Source organism: Lytechinus variegatus, chromosome 7 (assembly GCF_018143015.1).
Source record: "Lytechinus variegatus isolate NC3 chromosome 7, Lvar_3.0, whole genome shotgun sequence".
Taxonomy (NCBI): Eukaryota; Metazoa; Echinodermata; class Echinoidea; order Temnopleuroida; family Toxopneustidae; genus Lytechinus; species Lytechinus variegatus.
In genome coordinates, this window is record NC_054746.1 from 44,188,747 (window position 1) to 44,213,887 (window position 25,141).

The following is a 25,141-nucleotide window of genomic DNA, read 5'->3' on the forward strand; positions in this document are numbered from 1 at the left end:
ATGACAAAAAAAACGGTGGAAAGAAAAATAACATAGAAAGTGAAATATAATATCATTTTCTGAATATTATGTCAAGATCACAAAATTTGATATTTTAATGAAAAAGTGAAAAAATTCGAAAATTATGGCAAAGATAATGAAAAGAGAAAGAGAAAGTCTGCTGATTAGCCAAAAGTCTAATCATCAAATTTGTCATTTCTGCCATTTTGGCGCAAGCCTCTTTTTGAACCCCCGACAAAAACGTCCCGTGTTCGCTCAAGCATGAACAAAATTTATTTTTTTAATGGCATTTCAAAGATAAGATCGCAGAGCATCTATTAACATCAAAATATAGATATAATATTTTGAAACAGATTTTGTATAGACCTTTCAAAACTGTCCCGTTTTTTTTTTGATACGCACTGTATAGGTGGGGCTAAATGGCAATTTAGCCCCACCTATAGTACGGGGTTAAGGAAATTTCAGCGTGTGTAAAAAGTGTACGAGTGAAGTACTTGTACTACGAATGATCGACAAAAACCACTAGTCCGGGGTAAGCGAGTTTCGTGTGTGAAAAGCAAGCATTCCTTATCCGGGGTTAGCAATAACAATTTGGCATGTGTAAAAAGGGTATAGATAAAAAAGCATATTTTCTCGCTTGGTCTATACTTTAGGAAATGATGTCATAGCCCTATGTAAGTTTGCAAACAATTATTCATGTTACATGTAACGAGATTGTATACCAATTCCCTTCCACACTGAGTGGGCCCCGAGGGTATAGACCCACTTTCCTCGAACTGCTTCTCACCAGCACCCTTTGTTCCATAAACCCTTGAAGATTCATTTATTGATTATATCAATCATTCTGATTGTTGAGGTATCATAGTCCAACGATCACAACATTTCACCTTTGATAGGGAGTATGTGTACTATATTTAGGCCTACACATTATAGTAAACGATACATTAATTATCATATTGCTGTACAACGGTCTTAACGAATTCGACATTAGCGTTTGGAGAAGGAGCATTTACTACCGTTTATCACCCATACATTTCCATTGGTAAGAATAACAAATTAGTATTTTTTGTAAATCAATTTAAGTTGATGACGAAGATTTTAAATTGCTTCCAAAAAGACATAATATGAACTTTTACAAAACCTCACACGCTATCACGTGCACATTTACACATGAATACAATCAACTTCTTCCAATTTATTGCAGGGATTTTTTTCACTGCATTGTCAGCTGTTTATGAACTACTTTTGTAGTACTTATTTTTTTTTAAACCTATACCAATATAGACTATTGTCGAGGCCCTGGCGACTCGTCTTATTCCTTAACCCACTGCCGCTCGCCAGCCGACTAACATGACTAACGCACTAGGCGAGGTATATATAAAGGCATCCCTCTCTTTGCTCGGGATCATGATCGACAAAGAAGAGCCTCCAGACCCTCGTTAAGAGGCTGATACCATTTCAGCTTCCCACTGTGTCTCTATCATCTATACATCCGTCTGCCTTATCCAGTGGCGTACTGTGGGTCACGGCATTGAGGGGCACCAAAAATTTTTTTTAGTCAGCGCGAGCTGAAAATATTTTATTTTCAGACCTAAAAAGGGACATTATAAGCATTTTTTTGTAATCCCCAAACAGGTTTTTTTAAGGGCTATATTTTAGGAATCCATTAAGAGTATACATATCTCACCATAATCATCTAATGCGGGTGCCAAGCGCTAGCTGATTTTGTATACATCTAAATACATGAAGCAAATGGAGTCATTATAATCATGATTTAATAACATACGCCTTTCACTAATCAAATATTGCGAGCGCGAAGCGCGAGCTGAAAATTTAGGAAATTCAGACTTGAAGAGGGGCATTTTCAGGCTTGTTTGTAGGAATTCACCAAGACCATATTTTATTAACCTAATCATGCGAGCGCGAGCTGATTATTTTTTTTTATATTCAGATCAGAAAAAGGGAAATTTTTAAGGACCGATTTTAGGAATTCATGAAGCGCAGATACATCTCACCAATCCACTAATGCGAACATAAGCATAGACAGGAAATGTTTTATATTAAGACCTTAAAATGGGGCAATCACTTTAAGAAGTCATGAAAAAGAAGCATATGTCAGTGTATAAAACAATAACAACTCGGAGTGCGAGGAAATATATTTGGTTTATATTGACTTGAAAACGTGAGGATTTAGTACAACAAGATTATCTCGTTAAACAGACAATTCGAGCACCAGGAACAATGAAGACATAGGCCTTGAGCAAATTATGGTTCATAAAGTTATTAAAGAAAATGTTTCGTATGTAATAAAATAACAAAATTATAATACAACATTATAACGAACAATAACTTCTCCTTTTCCCAATACTTTTCTCTTCCTTTCTCCCTCTTTTTCTCCTTTCCTCCGTTTTTTTTTGGCCAGCCGATGGGGGGGGGACGTGCCCCCCATGCCCCCCGTAGTTACGCCACTGGCCCTATCCTATTTTTTTCCTTTAACCTTTTCTCTCGCCAACATGCCAGACCAGTTGTCTCTCAATAACTTGATCCATGCATTTTTATGATAATCATTAGTATTATTGTCATTGTTATGATAATCATTATTGAATACCAAGAATGCATATAGCATTTCCATTTAATGAAGGATAAAAGAGCACTGTTTCTCTCGGACATAGGTGCCTTGGCCGGGGATCGAACCCCCGACATAGAGATTCTTGGCTGATGCAAAAATCAAGACCGTAGTCATTGAGCTTCGTGTAAGGTGATTGACCTACGCATAAATTTGTACCTCATTCTCACTAGTCACTGGCCTTTCGTAGTTGATCACAAACCTTTTTAGGCCGTCAATAATTTCATTTTCAATCACAACGTATGCCACGACTGATCTCAAGATCTGACACGATTACTCCACGATTAGACCACGGTTTCAATCGTGGCGCGAGTCGTGACAGCGGGAACTGGGTGTTTCAATCATGTTGCAATAATGAAGAAAAGCTGAGGCCTATGCGAGATTGTCAAAAGGTTACCATCTATGTGGAGGTTGCCGCTTTATCTTTACTGGAAAGGTAAACGATGAGTTTGAAGAAGCGAGACTACAATAGGTGATTCGCCGTCATAGTCCGTAGTTTTGCCGCATCAGACATATTGCTTAGGTTTCATGTAATCATCATGCTCGTGAAAGCAAAGGAAGTAGCTGCAGCCTCCTCCTAGATGATAGACTAGATTACAGGCTAGTGTTGCCTTACAAGTTGTGCTGAAATTAAGATGTATTACTTGACCTTTTCACTGCTCTCAGCCAAGTGCAGTGTGCATGGTGACTGCATCCCGGTATTTCTATTCCATCCTTCATTATTTTATTCAATTCATCATCACTTTGTAGCCAAGTTAATTCGGTATGCCTGTCACTAAAGAAGAATACGGTCACACTGCAAACAATCAACGGGTAGAACAGTATACATTGAGCAATGTGAACGGACTGGTTGCCAAGATCATCAACTATGGTGCTGCTATAACCGAGCTTTGGATACCTGATAAGAATGGAAAGATAGATGACGTCGCCTTGGGCTGGCCTGACATCAAAGGTATATATAGTACATGAACTTTCTCTTGTTCAAAATATCCCTCAAATAATTTTCCATGTTAAATGGATTTCTGGGGAGAAAATTCGTTTAGGTTTGCTCTTTGACGGAAACATCGAGAATACCTCTGGGTTTTAATCTTGCACCCAAGTGAAATAGGGTGCAAAATGTCACATTTGCTCTACGGTGGTCTTACGGCGAGTCGAAAACAGCAGTTTTAACATTTTTTGTCCAACTACATATACATGATATAGGAGGTGGTTTGAAATGAAATTAATAAAACGGCTGTTTTCTACTCGCCGTACGACCGCCGTAGAGCAAATGTGACCAAGGTATTAGGGCGGTGTATGATATTTCACGTAAAAGTGGATTCAAATTTGAATTTTCTTATAATGCGTTCATCTCTATATGCCCTTTTTACATGCTGTATTATACCGCACAATATAACTGCACCATGCAAGTTGCATAAATGACCTGCACATCAAGTCAGTTTCCGACAGTTACTATAGTAACCATTTCCTGTAATCCTTAGCCAATTAAAACCAAGGAAAAATAATGTTTAAAGTACATTCCCATGAAAAAAATACCTATCATCTACTTTCCCCCTGTTAATTACCATTTCAGAGCACTTTTTGCTTTGGGGCTTCAGATGGCAAAGTACATTTTACTAACTCTTCACTATATCCTATAGACATGATAGAGTTACCTAAGGGCTACCAGGTGTCTTGAAAAAACTTGATAATCTGTGCTCCTTCACATCTCAATGTCACAATGGTATAATAATCTCTTCTCTTTTTTAACAGAAAATTAATGAGTTGGCGTTATGAAGTTAAATAAGTTAGAGTTATGAAGTAAAAGACACTTGGTTTAAGCTCAAGTAGTGCTGAAATTCAAAATCATTCTGAATATGGCATTAGTCCATTACGACCGCCTGTATAGCTTCCTACCCAGGCAAATGTTTTTACATAATTTTACTTGTGGAATAAAGAAAAGGATTTTTTTAATCCATTTTTGTTCAATATTCTGTCTTTGGCTTATTATTTTGAAGACATTCAATTCAATCGAAATAAACAGTTATTTTCTTCCTTGTCATGAATTTCTACATTATTTATTAGATTACATTATTGATATAATTATAAATGCACAAAATGTGAGAACTTTGATGGTTCGGGGATATATACGTCTACGCGTATTACAAGGGCGAAAATCTAAATAAAACACTAAAAAAAATAATTTGTATATTCACTCATTCATTGAACCGCTTTGTTGCCTAAATAACTCTTTCTTCATCAGGATATGAGAGCAATTCCCCTTATTTCGGTGTTATCGTTGGTCGTGTTGCAAACCGGATAGCTAATGGACAGTTCTCCTTGGGTGGTGTTGCTTATCAGCTAGAGATTAATAATGGACCAAACCATATCCATGGAGGTGTAAGCAGTTTCTCACATGTAAGCACAATCAGACAAATAATTAATTTGATACACCAATTATGTTGATTAAATTTTACCTTGCACATATTAAACTCCAGAAATCCTATTACTTAAAGTTCTGCTTAAGCATCTATCGAACTATGCTTATAATTACATACGAACATTGGCATAGTAATGAAAGTTTGGGGATCAGGGGAGCGCATAAAGGGACTTGTCGGACGTTATCCACCAAGTCCTGTTTTATCCGACAGTTCCTATAGTAAAAGTGCTTCTCAACCAATCAGAATCCAGGAAAAATGTCAGATCTGACAACTTGTCGGACAAAATATTGATGAAACGCCCCCCCCCCCCGGTTTTAAGAGTATTTCACATTTTCTACTACCACAATGATCAGCACCTTCCGTACTATTTGATAGTTACATTTTTAAAAGAATATGTACGTGGAGCAAAAATGAGCGAGCCTTCAACCAATTAGACACTTTAAAATCAGTGGTTGACATTCTGCATGAACGATTGTAATGAAAAATACATGGGGAAATACACGTATATTCATCAAGAAGATTATTCGATGAAAATGATGAAGATGGAAAAATGAATAATATAAGAAGTGCGATTATGACCTAGAGGGACTGCTTGAATATCGATTACTCACAATAATTTAATGGTAGTAGAAAATGTGAAATATCATCAAAATCAGACTCCCCCCCCAAAAAAAAAAAAACCAACACGGAGAAGTGCAGTCCCTTCCATGTAGAGTATAGGCATAAAGGGGAGAATGCTCCTAACCTGGGGACGGAGGGGAGGGGGGGGGAGGTGGAACAACATTTTTATCTTTTTTTTCTCTCTGATCATGTCATGTATTTTGTTAATATTTCATTTTGTAATTGCTGAAACGCATTAGTATTAATTTCTAGTATTTTTTAAGTTTGGTGTATAAGTTGTATAATTATATTGTAATGGATTTATTATATAATTTATAATTATGTTTCAAATAGTTTGTACAAATTGTTTATAGAATCTGATTGTGTATTTTGATTTGAGAGAATATAATAAAACATCCTTAAAAAAAAAATTAAAGGGAAGTAATACTTATGCGAATACTCATCTTAATGTATAATTCATCATTATCATTTTTTTCCTTCCGCTCTGTAAAGCGAGTTTGGGATGGTCGCATCAATGGAAATGGTGTATCTTTCAGCTGCACAAGCCCCGATGGTGAAAATAGTTATCCAGGCGAAGTAACTATCACCATCAATTATCAACTCACAAACGATAATAAAGTAATCATGTCGTACGCTGCCAAGACAACAAAAGCCACGCCCATCAATCTCACCAACCATTCCTACTTCAACCTTGGGGGTCACGTGAGTATGAATTATTTATATATTTTATTGCTGGAATTGAAAGATGTATGCTTGAATGTCTTGAAAATACAGAAACTATCTTTGTTTTTGTCTGCATTCGATTTTTAGGTGAAATACGGGTAATATCCTACAACCCGTTATCAGAAATGTAATCCACTAGTTGTAAGGATTAGTAAGAGTTTTTAACAATGACACAAAGATGTATAAAATTCTGGAACATTGCGATATGATTTTGATCATAATTGTTACATCAAAATTATATCATGATTGTGACTAGATCTATTCTGATTTTCTTGTATCGCTTTTCAACGATTATTTTTTTATCATCGTCACCATGTGCAACATCACCACCAGCATCATGGGCTTTATTATTCATGTTTTCTTAGTTCATTAAGTCATTCATTTTGAAAATATAATCAATATATTTCAAGAGACATGCTGAAATACATATGTGCGATAATGATGACGTGATGTGTCTTTGAATACGATTACGACATCGCTGGTCATTGGCTTCCATATTACTTGATCGATCGTTTGCAGTTGTTCGTTACACTATATATTTTGTAAGAAATCGCAACGCTTGCAACTATTCGCACAATCAATTGTCACAACCCTTTTATTTCTTGCCCACGTCATCCATACCCATTACTTTCATATATGATGAACATGATTGATGGATAGCATTCTCGCCTCTATAAAGATAAATTATAAATAATTATTATAAATAAAATATTATTTTTCTCCCCACTAAAATAAAAGGATTCTGGCAGTGTCCTCGATCATATAGTTGAGATTGATTCTGATAAATACACACCCATGGACATGGAGACTTCTATACCAACAGGTTTGTTGTTCATAAAAAAAAACACTTTGCAATACACAACTCAAGAAATGCATACTTTGCAATACACAACTCAAGAAATGCATCTAAGCAAGCAGTGGCTCATTCTAATTTTAATAGTGATGACTTTAATGTCAAGAAATGACGAGGTTTACCTAGATTTAGTAGATTACTCTTAAATCGATCGGTTTATTTTCGTCATATTTTAATTATAATTATTCAGACTTACGACGATCGTTATTATGAATGATTATAAGTTGTATAGTTATCATTATTATTGTTGTTATTATTGTTGTTGACATTATTATTTTTATTACTATTCTTTATTATTATCATCATTCGTATTAGTAGTAGTAGTAGTAGCTTTGCTGCCCAGATTTGATTAGTTTAATTAAATAGTGTCATCATCAAGACGATGCACGATCAAAAACAAAACAACAAAACATCCTAGGCCTATGATTAGTTTTCTGTTGTTAATTGTTGCAATCAGGTGAGATCAGTTGTGTTGATAATACGGTTTTTGACCTGCGAAGTCCAACCAGACTTGAGGATAAAATCAATGATGTACCAGGACTAGGATATGACCATAACTTCTGTGTGAAATCTTCAGAAAGACCTTGTGCCACGTAAGTACAACCAAAATCAAACATTGACTAATATTTGATATTACGAATATGGGTGTTTAAATGCTTATTTGTTTAATCTTTGGTTTTATAATTTTTCCACTGCCTAAACTTAATTAAGTATACTCTAAAAGCCAATCGAATCACACGCTTAACGGAAGCTATCATTGATGATGACCAAGTTACCACCATTGCATGACAAATGGGGGGGGGGGGGGCGGCTGTCATGAAAAAAAAAGTATGTGGTAGATTCGGGGTCTTGAAGACTCCCCCAACCCCTGCGGTGAAAATGTTATCATTATCATATGTGTCATCGTACTCTCTTTATACATGTAGATTGAAAATTAACCACGCGACTGTATACTCTAATTGTAACCAATCCAAAATTCTGTTGTTATTTTCTTATTTGTATGTTTTAGATTTTTAATCTAATTAAAAATGACAATTTAAACTACAGTTCTTTTTATACTTAGAGACATTCTCCCAATTCTATTTTCTTATACTAGAATAGGGCTACAGATATTATTTTCCCGTCTAAACTCGATCCACACTCGATGGCATATCTTTACAGAGTAACTCACAAGGAAAGTGGTCGCAAGATGAAGGTTTATACGACCAAACCTGGTATTCAATTCTACACGGCAAACTACCTGAATGATTCTACCATTGGAAAGCATGAGGCGGTCTATCCTAAACACAGCGCTCTCTGTCTGGAATCTCAATTTTATCCAAATTCAGTGAACCAGGTTTGAACTTTACTTATAGCTCAGTCATATTTCCCATACGACGCCTACGGCGAGTCGAAAATAGCAGTATTATTCATTTATATTCAAACCACCAACATGTAGCTGATACAAACCGCATACATTCGTAATTCCGAAGCTTCGTTATTCCGAAGGTTCGGATATTTCGAAGGTTCGTTATTCCGAAGGTTCGTAATTCCGAAGGTTCGTTAGTCCGAAAACAAAGTGAGGTTCGTTAATCCGAAAAAGAAACTAGGTTCGTTAGTCCGAAAACTAAATGATTAACTAACCTTATTTCGTTTTCGGACTAACGAACCTTCGGAACATCGAACCTTATTTCGTTTTCGGATTAACGAACATCGAGGTATAGGCAATTTACGTGTTTCGGAATTACGAACCTTCAGAAATTATGAAGTGTAACCAATACAATGTTTAAACGGCTATTGCCGACTCACCGTGAGGCTGCCATGGCGCGCCGTAGGGGAAATGTGACTGCGTCATTATGGTTCTTCCACTTGTCATCTGATAATATCCTCTGTGATAAACACGTATGTGCGATTAATTGAGTTTATGACTTTATTTCAATGTCAACTGAAGTATCTAAATGTTGACAGGATTTGGCAAGCAATGAATCCCCAAGTTTAACACTATCCGATGAACATTTTTAGACATAGTTACATATTTTAGTATGCTTCCGTGAGACTTAAAAAGGCAGGACTGCTAGGTGGCAGAGGGTGACAATATCTTTAAACTCTGATAATCTGTAAATATAAGATAGATGGGCAATGTTTCATTTTTGTGCAAATGTAAGGCATTTTAATTCCTTATCGAACAAATTGATGATTTTTTATAAACCCTATTCCATTGCTGATGTGTGATATATCTTCTATTCCATTCTGTCCTATCATCCTTCCTTCAGTGCACATGAATATCAGATATCATATTTTGAGTGAATATTATTAATCATTTTCCCTCCTTTTTTCAGCCCAACTTTCCAAGTTGCATCTTACATCCTGGGGACACATATAAACATGAAACTACCTATGCCTTTTCTTGGAACTAGAAGAACACAGCTTAAATAATAGGATCTTACAACATCATTTCTGTATAACTTTAAGCCTACTTCCAAGGTATGATTACTGAAGAGCCTACTATAAATAATTTCATTTATATATTTCTCAATTTTGTTAATTCAGAAATATTTTACACCTGCATGAAAGATACTAAATATCTGCAATAATTTTTGGGGGCTGAAAGGAGTATTTTATTATGAAAAGCGGTATCTTAAATCTACCTCATCTGATTACAGACTTTACTTGTTTAGCAATATAAATATGGGGAAAAACATTATTCCATAATTTGAATATTAATTTTGACATTTTGAGAATCATTGACAGAAAAGGGGTGGTTGTGCCAGTAAATACTGAATTGGAATTTTATGAAAATAATGTAGATGGATCTATGAATCTGCTCCATAAACATGGATAAGGTAACACTTTGAATGATTGGGTTTTATTCCGAAAAATTTGAATAGCAACAGCACCTGTTTGAAGGTGGTATATTTACAGGATATGAAAAATTTAAATAAATCGAAAATTAAAAAAGTAGATTAACTAGAGTACAGTAGCTGATGGAATATCAAAGGAACAGAATAAATGAATTAATCAATAAATACAAACAAGAACCAATATGATGTAAATATAATGGAATAAATTGTATTTCAATCAAAGAATAGATTTATAACATATGTACACATATATTCTCAGGTAAAACCTATGATTTCAGATTTGATAACACAATAAAATAACGATTAGAATATGACATGAAACTTCCAGTCATTGGAGGTAAAGATTATTTACTCTCCATTGTCCGCTAAAAATTTAAGATCTCTGTAGAATTCTGTCATACAAATCACCAGTTTGGCACTGAATTTACAAACAAGTAGTAATTAACTTGTATTAATTAAGTTTCAAGTTTCAAAACTGGAATTTTAAACTGATCATAACTAATTTCAAGTGATATTGAAATTCAAAATGTATATGTATATCTAAGGAATTGAGATACATTTTGAATTGAATACTGTTAGAATATAAGTTATGACAACACTGACAAATGGAATGATGATTGCTATACACAGAATCCATTTAGAATATAATTCTTACGAAATTCAGAAAAAATTCTGAAAAACTGTTAGCTAAGGGAATAAAACAAACAAATTGAAACATGCGTGTGCTTTCTTTGATTGTTTGATCTCAAAATGTGTCATGTTGTTATATTCATATTGATTTATTTTCTTAAAGGAGAATGAAACCTTGGGAACAAGATAGCGTGTGTGAAAAAAGAAAAATCAAAGAAACAGATCAATGAAATTTGAGAAAAATCTGACAAATAATGAGAAAGTTATGAGCATTTGAATATTGCGATCACTAATGCTATGAAGATCCTCAAATTGGCAATGCGACAAAGATGTGTGATGTCACTTGTGAACAACTCTCCCCATTACTTTAGTATATATTTCACTTAAATTGCCTCTTTTATCACATCTATCAGTAGACCATGTGTTCTTTCTATAGGAGGGCATTTAATACAGATTTTTAAAGTATACATCATGGACAAAGAGTTTGTATCACCACAAGAAAAAGCAGAAAGAGACATTTTGAGGGTATTTTATAGTCCATCAAAGATAAAGTTGTTCACATGTGACATCACACATCCTTGTCGCATTGCCAATTTGAGGATTCTCCATAGCATTAGTGATTGCAATATTCAAACGCTCATAACTTTCTCATTATTTGTCCTATTTTTCTCAAGCTCTCTTTGTTCTTATTCTTTGATTTTTTTCTGTTTCGACACAACCCTACTATTTCCGAAGGTTTAACTCCCCTTTAAATTGCTGTTTAATTATGATTAAGAACACATCAATAAACTCAAGCACTGTAACATAAAGGTTAACAATTAATTATGGGGCTGAATTCTATGATTGATTGCATTGATGTAGTATGTATTGTCAATCATAAACTTTAGCCCCATGATCAATAGCTAAGCTTTATATCCACTTATCATGAGGTAAAGTAACAAATTCAAAGCAATAAAATCCATGTAAATTGTCAAACATATATCAAGTACTGCAATTGTGAAAAATAAAAAATGCATCTATTTATATACATGTAGCTGTCCAAGTTTTCAGATGTTTAATGTTGATTATTTACATTATGAGATGAACAAATAAATTCAAACTTCACATATAATTTGGCAAAAATTCTTTTGGCAAAAAGTCTCTCATCATTGGATATTAATGATCAAATGTGTAATCAATTATCATTTGCATTACCAATGTTGCATTAGTGCATTTATCCTTAAATTAATTCTTACTACAAATTCTAAATTTCACTGTAAGTACATCATACTTATTTCAAGTTTTGCAATGAAAGATGACCTTAATATATTTTTGGTATGTGAATTAATATAAAATGTGAAAGCAGCATTTACAGAATTGGTTTCAGCATATTGAAAAAACTGAATATGCCAATCATCACTTGGCAACATATGATGCAAAAATCCTAAAAGAGCTATGATTGCCCTGCAACATTCCAAGTCAAGAAATAATATACAATCACACACAAGTATGACAATAATTTTCAATAAATATGTAAAATGATTCATGAATTGCAAGGTCAATATAATACCATAATTTTTGCACAGCACTAAATACAAATGCTGAACATATTTCAAGTATTCATGCAAGAGCTTCCAATGGAAGTAATTGATTACCATATAAAATATCCTAAACTTAATTGAGAAACTGGCTGTTAGAATTTATCATCAAATAAATTACAAAAGCACATATCTACAAATAAGACACCTTGTATTATTATGAAAGACAAGTGAAAATAATATTTTGATTGAATATGTGAACTATGTTAATCAATCTTCAGCCAAGTAATGTGTGCTTGAAATTTCTATAGTACAGGAATACTTATTAGATCATCATCATTTTTACCATGTTGACAGCCATTTAATGGCTTCAGGTCCAGTTTGGACAGCTGGTGTTGCTGTTGGATTAATTTTACACCACCCATAGCACAGAATCTGACTAAAAGAGGTGCTTGGACTGGCCAAAATAGTTATTGAGCTATCAATAAAGAGACTTTCTGTAAACCTACTTTGGAGCTTGGTTAGTGTGCCTAATTCATGCCCCTGACAACAAGAACAACCCCCACACTGAACTTGAAATCACAAACAGTACATCCAAGTTCATAACAAATTTACATAGATATTTGGGTTCATACAAGTAGGTAACAAAGCAAACTGTGTGAAAGTATTGGACTAATAATCCAAAGGAAAAAATATTTTGAAGTGACGTTAAAGCACTTTGGTCATCTGAAATTCTTTGGCAAGAGGCTGAAATTGATTAGAAAAGGCCCATTATACTGTATAAAACTTTATATGGACGGCATATGACTTTGAAATCTAAGGTTGAAATGAGATTACAGTAAATGACTGCATTTATGAAAGCATTTGTTTGGGTTCATTCACAAGACACCTTCATATGGCAGGTCCAAAACTTTTGCTCATGCTCAGAAACTTAGAGGTATGATTCAAGGTGAAAAAAATCAAACATTTGAAGTGTATTTTGCAATGCATATGCATCCGAAGTACTAAGGTAGTTTCATACAAAGTAGTTGTACTATATTTCAAAAGAGTATTTGAAATATTCTTATTGGATGAACGGAAAAAGGAAATAGTGTCTCCAAAACTCCTTCAACTCGAAACCTCAGTCAGTTTTTGTTGGTATGTCAGTCAGCAGGGACAAAATCTTAGGTAGTGTTACAAAGTTACAATTTATGCTAAAATATTGCCACAAATTTGAAGAAATCTTCCTCTGAGTTGCTTCTCCTTCAAAACAAGTTACAAATGACACATAGCAGGAGCTCAATACAGAGAGATGTTGAATTTAAAAACGTCTTACCATGAGCGATAGTAAAACTTGTTACACATGAAGTCTTTACCATACTGTCTATTGATGGACATGATGAGTTGGATGGTGCAGTAGAAAGTAAAGAATGTAGTAAGACAGTTATTGGGCCAGTCTGCACATACAAATAGAAAATAAATTGTAAACAATATAGATCAAGTTATTTGATCAATCTTTCATTTCTTCTATAATCAACCCAAGTTTATAACAAGTTTTCATTTGTTCATGCATTCTAAATGCAAACCAATTTCTACATTTCCACTTTATATGCAAATGATTCATTATTTGGATGGTAGATTTGTTTGAAAGGAAGCCAATTATATACAGATGATGAGCTTGTATATTATAGATGTTTGTCAATATGAAGAATTTTATCATGAGCAGAATGAAAGAAAAACAATATTAACAAATCAAAACAACAAAATAATACAATCAACCTACGTAAACAAACAAAAGCACCCAAACACAAACAGGAAGGTATTCTTACAGACATGGTTTAGTTAACCCTATGTATCTTAGATCACACTTTGTCGGAGTGCCACTTGACAACTCATTCACCAAATAAAGATTACTTGAATCTTGTGTCAATAAGTTATCCAAAGCAACCAATTGTGTCATGAGATGAGAAAAATGTGATGAGTTTATAATGAGTGTCATTAGAATTATTTGGTACATTACCTTAGTCATGAATACCAAATTAAGTGAGTAAACACCCCACATTCAATCAATGTGTGGATTAAAACTATGGGGATATCCAGGGGAGCGTTTCATCAACATTTTTGTCCAACAAGATGTCAGATCTGACAACTTTCCCTGATTCTGATTGGCTGAGAGGTGCTGTTACTATGGTAATTATCGGATAAAACAGGACTTGTCAGATAATATCCTTTCATGAAACGCTCCCCAGGTTTTATTATCAGCATATCACCCAAAGAACACTGTAAGATGATGAGGAAGACTTACCTTGCCTTACAAGAAGATCATAATATGAGTAAGATGTTCTGTTCCCACAAAGGAAGATCAGGTTAGATAGAGCAAGGCACATGTAGTTAGGAGTGAGGAGTATAGCTATCAGTCTTCTATACATTCCACCTGACAAGTACTTCAGCTAAAACACAATAAAAGATAACCATTTGAATAGATATCTAAATAAGTACACTGAATCACAGTATAAATACCCATGCTGTAATCTCCACTTTCTCTCACGAATAGTAGCTTCAGAAAATATATTTTCATCTACTAAAAATAGTTCAGTAGAAGACAATGCAGCTGGTATGTGACTTGGGATAAGAGCAGAAATATTCACATATAAGGTAGTAAGAAATGAAGAGAAATTCTCAGAAAATTTGTTGGGACAGTTGGAATAGATACATGTATCCTAGTCATTTATGTGCTAAATTCAAATTAACTGATTGACAAAACTCTGATTTTAATTATTAATAAGAATGGTAATAGAATACATTGGATGAGAAGAAACCAGAAGACAAGAATACATGGGATGGTTTCCTTCAATTTAAACTTAAAATCTTGATCAAATTTCGAACAGCAAACATCAAACTAAAAAATAAAGATGGATTTTTATTACATGCAGTAAAATTTCATATATCATCCGTTGCTATATATAAAATACATTGCAAACTTAGCTCCTCATATCTAAAATTAAATAAAAACAAATCAAATTTAGCACTCAAAACTACATCAATTCCACAAGAGATACATGAAATACCATTTACATGACATACTATTAACTGCACTGAATAGTTTGAAAGGATTTATTGCTTACCAGCATATTATTCAGACAAGTCCAATGAGCAAGTTTTCCAATCAGAACTTCAGTCTGGAGTCCAACACAGTTGAATAAAGCCCAGTAGATAAGATGTTCATCAGCACCATGCCAGAAGCAGACGAATGAGAAGCAACAGATTGAAGCCATGATCTGCCATACAATACCTCTTCTAGAACCTCCAAGAGGGATGTATATACATCTAAACAAAATACAATCAGCAAAGATAAAAAATTTAGAAAAAGGAAAAGCATTACAGTAAACTGAAAGCTATATTGTGAAAAGCATTAAGGTTTGTCTAACAGAGAGGATGCTTGACCCTTATTTCACCAGGGGTGGGGGGTCAATTTGACCAACCCCCCTCAACAAATTTTGTCACTACGCCATCGCGCAAAATATTTCTACCGCGCTGCTTGCTGACTTTTCACTTTTTTTAAGTCTTGCGCAATATTTTGAAATCAAATAAAAAATATAAACAATTAATTTTTTTTAATTCAACTATACACTCATACAATACCCCACCTAGGCCACCACTAAGAGAAATGTCAATAGATCTAAAACAAATAATAATCAATTGAAAGCCACCTCATCCCCCTCCCCCTGTCCGGATATTCTAATGATCATTTCAATAACACCCACACAACCCATTTTAGTTCATAACAAAGTCAAAATATCCTCCAACAGATGATGATTCAGCTAAGGAACCATACAGGTATAGCTAACCACAAGAGGCATTAAAATCTCCTGATATAGCTTTATCCCACATTCTTTCTCAATCATCAAATTTGTATTATTTTCTACAGAGAAACGTATTAGAAACACCAAGAAATAATCTTACTGTAAACTGGTTTTAAAAATCACTTTCCATTCCCCTATGTTTATATACAGTACATATATATTTTTTAAAACTGATCTTACCTCACAAGCAATGAATGCAGACCTCTATCAAAGTACCTGAATGGATGGAAAGCACAACAAATACTCATTAATTGGCATAAAGATTTCAAATTAAATTACTTATCCAATATGACTTTACTTTCACAGGGGGGGGGGGATGGGCAGTATTAGGTCTCATGTTTCATTTCCCCCTATTAAACCCAAATTATATGAACCATTATCTCAATTCATTCTAAGAGTGTATCTTCAGCATTTTACTTGAAATGGAATTGTTGCTAAATTGTTTTTGATGTTATTTCCATGTATAAATCATACATATATATCATCTTCATCAATAATAATTATAAATTCAATACCTCCACCACAATCATTATCATCATCTTCATCACCACCCTGCAACAAAACCATTACTGTCATCATCATTGTCATCTTCATCAATATAATAATCATCACCATTACCACCACCACCATCATCATCACTGTCATTGTTGTTGCCATCATTAATGTTTCCGTCATCATCTGCATACAGAAAGCATAAACCTACAGAAATATTATAGTACAATAACATAATTTGAAAGTCACATACCTCCAGAAATCTTGGAATAAGTACATGCCTAGTGTACAAACAGGTGGAAGAGGAGCATTGATGTGATCAAACATTGCATGAACTCTTGGTAGACCATACATCACTGTGTACTTCATCTGGAAGAAGAGCAGCTGACAAAGACCTAAACCACCTGTATGATACATACCACAAGATATTCAACATTCTATAGTCACTTGGTCTAAATTGGAGTAACTCTAATTATAGTAAGGGGCCGATTCAACCCACTCCCCTCAACCTTTTTCTTGTTAAATCATGGAAAGCTTGTGCTACACCATTTCATGACCTTTTTAAAAAGTCTATAAAAACTAATACAACTTTCGTGATCAAATTTGCAAAATTATGTCAAGCTATATTTTCATATTTCATTGATTCCTTGGAATGATGAGCTCTTCCCAATATTGAACATATATTTCTGCGCAGCCTTTCACACACAAAAAAAGACAAAGAGCACATTCAAAAATAATTAGAACAAACTTTAGTAAGCATTTCTTTCAGTTTAGCTTTTGCTATATAAGTCAAACATTTCCCTGTGTTGCTACATGATATTGTTAGAATAAAATGATTTGAAAGGAAAACAAAGCAATGCTGGCATTGGATTGGCTAATTGACAATTCATCTTATTTTCTTGGAACAGCTGGCAAGCCAAAATTACATTAATTCATTCACTATTAAAGTCTAATACATGTTTTAAAGACGTACCCACAGCCCATACTGACAAGCTATTGAATAGGGTCTGCCTTTGATGAAATGCAGGGAAGTACAGGAAATGAAGGACGGTTTCAATGAACATGGCCCAGAAGATGTACCTGAAAAGCTCCTTCAATATGTGCTTCCACTCAACTATGTTCAACATATGGATTCTTAAATTTATCTGCATAGGGAGAAGAAAACATTTAAGAATTATACCCCTTGGCTTCATATGGGAGCCTTGATTATTACTCAACACAACAGAATCATTATGACAGGGTAGATAATAATAATACATAACATTTATAAGGCGCTTACTACTGGTGTCGCTAAGCATGCTGTTTTCTGTTTATAGGTTGTACTTGGGATTAAAAAAATGTGGCAGGGGAAATTGACAAAATCACAGGGACTTTTACCATGGAAAAAAAATACAATGACAATGACCTGTTTTCAAATCAATGCTGCACTATCCCAGTGAAGAACCTAAGTTCAAAGACTGCAAATCTGAACTAAATAACCCTCTTTGCACATCATGTCTCCGACAATTGAGAGGATCAGCTCTCATAATTCAGTGAAATTCTTAGTTTCAATTGGCCAGGAAACAGTAGTTTATGACTTTCAACTTGTCAGTGTTAATATGCTTCACAAAATCTGTCCATATATATATCATATATACATGTATAATAATAGACAACATTCATATTTTGCTTACTATAAAGCTTTTAAGTGCTGCATACTATTATTCTGGCTTTAGCATGGTTACACTGATCAAGTCAGTAGTAGCAGCAGCAGAAAAAATTATTCATTTTAAGAGCATAGCAATTACAGCTGCATTCAATGAATTTATTGAATCACTAAAAAATAAAAACAGATCAAAATCACAAATCAAATTCAACATGAGCATAAATATGCATATCAACTTGTAGTATTAAATATTGCACTTTATAACAGCAAAAGAGACAAAGCCTTTAAAACATTGAAGATAATGTTTGGAAAACACAGTCATACTTGATCTTTCACCTTTACGCTTACCTGTTTAGAAAATTTATCGTATGTGAGAACAGGTCCACCAAAGAAGAGAGGCAAGTAGTAGATATAGAGTAGGAAATCTAAAATATTCCAATACTGTTTATCTGCAGGTCTATCAGCTACAGGCGTGGAATGGTAGTGGCAGAACTCATAAGCAAAACTGATATGTCTTAAAGTACACATTGCTAAAGTGAAAATCATCATGTTCAGATCATCCTCATCTGTGAATATATACCGCTGAGAGAAAATTGAGAATGTTGTGGTGATTCTTTTTGTGACTGAACAAAAACCGTGCATCGAAAGGTTCATATTAATGTTATACTTATGGGATTGAAGCTGCATTCAAGAGCATGCTTTGACTTGAGCTTCAGTTTCAAAAGTGAACATTTTCCAAGGCACAACAGCACAATGATATTAAATAATTAGTCTTAAATACTTTATCCGAATAGGTCCACAAATTTATGGCAAAAATATAAACACTGAATTCTATGTTTATGTATTGTAAGAAAATTATTTGTCTCACTCATATGTAAGATAAATGAGATTTCCATGTGATATCTTTATTATCATATACAAAGCACTACGCACATCAACGTAAAACACTTTCAGCTAAACCCCAAAGTGTAGCCTAAAAAGTAACAGTTGAAATGTAACCACTTGATTAACACAAGATGATCTTTTGCATGAAACTTGTAATGAAAGTTGGTCAATATGAGACTATTTTTCAATCGATATCATGTGAATTTTTATTTTCCTATCACAACTGAACCAAATCTTCAATGGCACCTAAAATAACCAGTCATTAATCATTGAAATTTCACTTTATAATTAGAAGAAAATTCAAGTAACATTTATTGGTAAAAAAAAACCACCTTACAAAACAGGAATCTTTTTTCAAGTTTTACCTACCTGGAATTGAAGAAAGAAATTGAGGTTGATAGAAGCTATCTGCAACAGCACAATAAACCAAACTGTAGACATGCTCCCAGTGCATGTTATTGTATAGATGAACAAGGAATGACATAGGAAGTATAAGAGGAGTCGAAGACCAACAAAGAGATAAATGCTGACCACAGCAAAGCAGAGCAAGAACACAGTCCGATACTACATGAAACAAATGCACATAAAACAGATCATAAATATATGAAAATATGTATAATAAATACACAGAAATTGAGAAATTAATAATATCTATCTTCTAGGCATAATTTGTAAACACATATTCTTGAGAACCCAAATCTTACCAAAGAGTTGCAAGCCCTTGCAACAATTTATGTATGTATACTTGATTCAAAGTAACATAGGTTGCTAATTTGAGACATATCTGTGAAATCCTGTGTAACAAACAACCCATGAATGGAACATTCACAATTTCAAAACATTTTATCAACAACACATCCATTTCTGACTTATTCTTTGAAAAATCTCCTCTGAAAATAGCAGTATTTAAACAAACACAAACGGGACATAAGATTGGTAATGTATTTTTAAAACTCTACAAATAAATTTGAATGAATGTAAAGTTTTTACCTTGGGATAAACATAACCCACAATCCTTCCTAGAGCAGCATGTAGTACCATTACAATCAATACACCAGGAGAAAAGAAAATCTTCCTCCAATGGGTCCACTCATAGTCTCCAATATCCTTCAAAACAATACAAAAAAGTGAAATAATATCAACCTAAGTTTTGCATTCATGTAATATCTCCATCTCCCTCTACATAACATCCCAAATCAAACCAAAATTGAAGCTGAACTTGAAATAATTACCAAAAAAAAAAGGATGACAATGACCTGTATTCATAGATCAACTAAGTAATGTATTAATATAGGTGAAATTCACTCCAATCCCAATTTAATAATAAAACAACAAAGCCAGGCTCAGGGCCAAGGTTTAAACAATACAAAGTTTGATAGAAAAAAAAACACTAATATCATAAATACATATTACTTTTTCATTTATGAATAATCAAACAAGGGCTTACTAAATCTAGCAATTATTAGGAAAATAAAAGGATAATGATAAAATTTACCAAGCCATACTCTTAAGAAAAAATAACAACCTGTAAGGATGATGCACTTATGATTTGTCATATGTTTCCAACTACAGAAATATCAATACACAAGTCACAGTAACTGCAATTTCTTTACAATTCAATTGTAGGCCTACTGTTTACTTTAGTGGATATTTTTTTCATTACATAAAAATAGAACTATAGAAGTAATTCTTTAAAGGAAAAGTCAACCTCAACAAAGAGCTTATTTGAACAAAGACAAAAATCCAACAAGCATAATCAATTTCATAACGATTGGATGTAAAATAAGAAAGAGGTGATAATTCAATGCTTTGCTTGATTATACAAAACAGTTATATGCACTCCCTGGTCAGTATGCAAATGAGGGGACTGATGACATCACCCTCAACATATTTCAATTTTCTCCTTATTGCCATGTGAAAAAAATTTTAATTTCTCCCCGAACATGCGGAATGATCATTGTTTAACATATTGTGATTCAGTCAAGTTAGTCATTTATTATCAAATCGTTATAAATTGAAATACTGTATGATTCTAGCAATAAAATACAAAAGAAATAGTGAGATACATCACTGACCCTCTCATTTGCATTTCACCGAATTATTCATATAAATGTAGACCTAACTGTTTTGTGAAAAATAAGCAAAAACTTTAAAATGTTGAAACTTTAAAGATCTTACATCCAATTTTTGATGAAATTTTCAGTGTTATGCTAGTTTGATTTTTTCTATTGATTCAAATCAACCCTTTTCTCAGGTGCACTTTACCTTTAAAAACATCTATACCTTATCTTTGTTCCAGAATATGTACCAGCCTTCTTCAAAGTTGAATGAGTAGAGAACATCTTTGAATTCTGTATTGGGGAAAAACAGTTCAATTCAATTCAAATTCAATTTATTCTTGATAATAATAAAAACATCATCAAACTGTACATTCGTATAAAGAAATACCATTGCAAGAAAAGGATGACAACAAAAAGTTTACACTTGAAAATAAGAAGCCTCCAAAGAATACAATAATCAATATAAATTATGTACACATCAGATGAAGAGGGGGGGGGGGCGAAATATGCTCATTCACACACAGACACACACACCCACCGAGGAACATCATCATCATAACACACAAAAGCACACCCGAAACATCCATTAATTAACAAAAATAATACTATGTATAAATGAAGTGAGCTTGAATTCAAATTAGGAATAGGTACTAATAATGATCTTTTTGAGCTTGCATTTAAACGAAGAAACAGTTGAAGATATTCATTTGAATCCAGTCCACAATTACTATCATAGGTTGCATAAAATGTGCAAAATAAAATTAGACTGATTACACACATAAACTGCTGACACAAGTACCGGGTACTAATATATAAAGGCAAATGAATAGAAAAATTGTCTATACAGTTTATCGTTCAATTCCAAATTCAAATACAGCATTTTGACAGATGAACAGGACATGTTTAACCTGAAAAATAAAATTGAATCATGATTAAAATTATGTAGCATATTCCTTCCCTTTTTAAAATAGATCAATATAAGAAATCTTATTCTAACCTTTGGAAGCTTCATATAGTGCAAGGAAAGCCTTTGTAAACACTGTACAGATAAATGCAGCATAGATGAATACCTCCAGAACAGGTAATGGTGCATAATCCTTACTGACATGTCTTGCTATTATAGGACTGGTCTTTGGTGCCTCGTTTCTGCCTTGAACTGGAGTCTTGTTTCTATGTCTAAGCATTCTCCTGAAGGTATTAAAGACAATAAGACATTAAATAATCTCTTAATTGGATTGTGAAGTGTAAGATCTGAAATCCACAAATTTATATTTTTCAGCATAATTTGAAATAATGTATGTAGTACCGTAAGGGCCCTAGTATTCAACCCGTTTAGAGAGTTTCTTCAAATATATAGAAATATGGAATTCACCTGAATTTCAGACCTGTCTTATTTCCAAGCGCAAATGCTGGTGCTTCTTTTTCCGTTATTTTTTTCTTCAACCAGTCGACTGTGTGCGCGGGCGACACCTTTATGTTTCAACCTTTATTTTTCAACCTTTATTTTTCAACCTTTATGTCAGTGATGACCCCCACCAATTCACCTGTGCCACCTTATTATCCTACCATCCCTGCTTGTTGTCTGATGTCCACAATAGCTTACTCCTAATATCCCTCTTTTTCCTTCACAAAATCCATACCTCCCGTTAATGTTGTAAATCGGATCAAAAATCAGATCGAAAATCGGATCGGCAGTTAAGCTTCTAAAATCGAAATCGAATCGAAAATCGAATCGGCGATGTTTAAAAATAAAGGAATACATAAAACTTTTGTTCTCGGTCGCGCGCATCTTCTTGACAAAGTCACAAAGACGAATGTTTAGGAATGGAAGTCGCCGACATGCGCGATCATTTGGAACATGTTTTAAAAGGGTTTTGAGGTGTTTCTGCTTTACAACAAAATGAGTGATTAACCGAATGACGCATCTTCCAGCAAAGGAAAATAATTCTCATAGATCACAGGTCAATGAACGATCGGCGGGACATCTTTTTAAGCTGAGCTCAGCTCAGTTCGCTCATTATAATATATGATTACAGCCACGCCCAAAAACCATTCCAAAGTACACCCATTTTGTGAAAATAGCTTACTTGTATATCATTTCTCCGAAACAGTCCTCGAAAAAGTTAAGTCACGCCTCAGTATCGATCTTTCTGTATACCCACCCTCTCAACAATATCAGTGAATTACCAAATGCGCGCAAGCACACAATACAAGATAGTTTTGGGGCAGAGCCGAAAACTGGTACCGCCCAGACATGAACGGGCTAGCGCAGAATTCTTTACTTTACCTTTTGGCATGTGCACGTGGTGGGTTTGATTGACGGTGCTATTCTTTGAATTAGCTCACTAGCTGGATTAATGATAATATCAGGGCAAGTATGGCTTACATAATACGTACAACACGCAACTCATCCATGCACACACACAGCTCTCAAATTCCCTTGCAATTATTCGTCCCTTGGTTGTGTGTGCACTTATGGGCGGGATTTAAGCAGGGCAATCACTAGCATCATGGACCTATTAGCATATATACAACACAACATTCAATCATACACTTTTCTCAAACTCCCTTGCTATTCGTCCATTGTATACACTCATGGGTGGGATTTATCAGCGAAAGCACTAGCATACATAATACGTACAACACATTCATGCACCCATGCGGTCACACACAGCTCTCAAACTCCGTTGCTATTGGCCATTGTGTGCACTCATGGGCGGGATTTATCAGCATTTAGCACTAGCATACATAATGCATGTAATATTCATGCACCCATGCGGTCACACAGAGTTCTCAAACTCCATTGCTATTGGCCATTGTGGGCACTCGTGGGCGGGATTTATCAGTATAAGCACTAGCATACATAATGCATGTTTTATTCTTGCACCCATGCGGTCACACACAACTCTCAAACTCCCTTGCTATTCGTCCATTGTATACACTCATGGGCGGGATTTGTCAGCACTAGCATACATAATGCGTACAACATATTCATGCAGTCATACACCCATGCAGTCACACACAGCTCTCAAACTCCATTGCTATTGGCCATTGTGTGCACTCATGGGCGGGATTTATCACCAGAAGCACTAGCATACATAATGCATGTAATATTTATGCACCCATGCGGTCACACACAGCTCTCAAACTTCACTGCTATTGGCCTTTGTGTGCACTCATGGGCGGGATAAATGACAATCCCAGTACAAGTACATGTTCCTTGTTTGTATTATACGATACATTCATCTAAAGTTCCACTCCCACCATACCAGTCAGCGCAGCTACCGGTAGGTCATAAGTAGGTCAACTTGTTGCGAGTCTTTTCTGACATTCCAGGAATCTGATTGTTCGAACTATTCCATTGTTAACAAGCTCTAAATAGAAAAATCTTGAAATATGTTCTTACTGCACTGTAAATAGATCTATGCCGATTTTTTATATCCGATTTTTTCCTTCAAGGGGCATGATCGAAGATCGGCAGGTGATCGCCGATTGTTGTGAAATCGAATGGAATCGGTTGCCGATTGCAAAATCGGTTACAAGCTTAGAATCAATACCCCATTGTATGAATATCAGCCAATTATCTCTTTATAGTAATTAAACAATGCAGCATGCTACTCAACAAATCATATAAATTTAGACTCACCTCTATTAAACTTATTACTGATCTGGCGAGTCTCTCGACTTGGTCTTGGAAGGAAGTGACACTGATCAGATAAGGCCAAAATTCAGAATATCGATACGCATATATAGGATTGGTATCGATATCGATGTTTTTTTTCTGTTTTGGGTTTTTATTTTGTTTTGTTTTTTCTCTCCCTCTCAGGGTGGGGGGAGGTGAAGCGTGGCTGAGTGTGAGTTTTGTTTTTGTGTGTGTGTGTGAAAATCCTCAAAATTATTGTGATTTTAATGGTAAAAAAAATCATGTTCAAATTGAGATTCGATCATCCTGGGAGATTCATTACTCAGTTTTATAATTATATTCAG

General features: G+C 34.4%; 2 protein-coding genes across 3 annotated transcripts; one reads left to right on the top strand and one right to left on the bottom strand.

Moving 5' to 3' along the window:
- The first annotated feature begins 901 nt into the window (after positions 1 to 901).
- LOC121419410 (galactose mutarotase-like) lies at positions 902 to 10,928 on the top strand. The gene is made up of 8 exons (XM_041613865.1): positions 902 to 1,042; positions 3,377 to 3,578; positions 4,869 to 5,023; positions 6,160 to 6,369; positions 7,129 to 7,213; positions 7,701 to 7,836; positions 8,405 to 8,579; positions 9,562 to 10,928. The coding sequence occupies exons 2-8, from the start codon at positions 3,392 to 3,394 to the stop codon at positions 9,637 to 9,639; spliced, it is 1,026 nt and encodes a 341-aa protein (XP_041469799.1). The 5' UTR covers positions 902 to 1,042; positions 3,377 to 3,391; the 3' UTR covers positions 9,640 to 10,928.
- Positions 10,929 to 11,851: 923 nt separating this feature from the next.
- On the bottom strand, positions 11,852 to 24,881 carry LOC121419411 (protein-cysteine N-palmitoyltransferase HHAT-like). 2 transcript variants are annotated; one of them, XM_041613866.1, is made up of 12 exons: positions 24,801 to 24,881; positions 22,152 to 22,342; positions 21,378 to 21,445; positions 20,085 to 20,201; positions 19,464 to 19,658; positions 18,558 to 18,791; positions 17,538 to 17,709; positions 16,818 to 16,968; positions 16,253 to 16,288; positions 15,335 to 15,536; positions 14,515 to 14,659; positions 11,852 to 13,666 (listed from the first exon to the last, which is right to left on the bottom strand). In XM_041613866.1, exons 2-12 carry the CDS (start codon positions 22,336 to 22,338, stop codon positions 13,542 to 13,544), a joined length of 1,632 nt encoding a protein of 543 aa, XP_041469800.1. In that variant the 5' UTR covers positions 22,339 to 22,342; positions 24,801 to 24,881; the 3' UTR covers positions 11,852 to 13,541. The 2 variants fall into 2 exon arrangements, with proteins under 2 accessions (XP_041469800.1, XP_041469801.1); XM_041613867.1 differs by lacking the exon at positions 19,464 to 19,658.
- Between the last annotated feature and the right edge of the window lie 260 nt (positions 24,882 to 25,141).

What these genes read in the sequence shown, in the direction of transcription:
- LOC121419410 (XM_041613865.1), top strand. Translation starts at nt 3,392, where the DNA reads ATGCCTGTCACTAAAGAAGAATACGGTCACACTGCAAACAATCAACGG. An exon ending in GGGCTGGCCTGACATCAAAG is followed by an intron (nt 3,579 to 4,868) that starts GTATATATAGTA and finishes TTTCTTCATCAG; the next exon opens with GATATGAGAGCAATTCCCCT. An exon ending in TCAGAAAGACCTTGTGCCAC is followed by an intron (nt 7,837 to 8,404) that starts GTAAGTACAACC and finishes ATATCTTTACAG; the next exon opens with AGTAACTCACAAGGAAAGTG.
- LOC121419411 (XM_041613866.1), bottom strand. Translation starts at nt 22,338, where the DNA reads ATGCTTAGACATAGAAACAAGACTCCAGTTCAAGGCAGAAACGAGGCA. An exon ending in TGGGTTATGTTTATCCCAAG is followed by an intron (nt 19,659 to 20,084) that starts GTAAAAACTTTA and finishes TGTTTCATGTAG; the next exon opens with TATCGGACTGTGTTCTTGCT. An exon ending in CTTGTCTGAATAATATGCTG is followed by an intron (nt 14,660 to 15,334) that starts GTAAGCAATAAA and finishes ATTGTGTTTTAG; the next exon opens with CTGAAGTACTTGTCAGGTGG.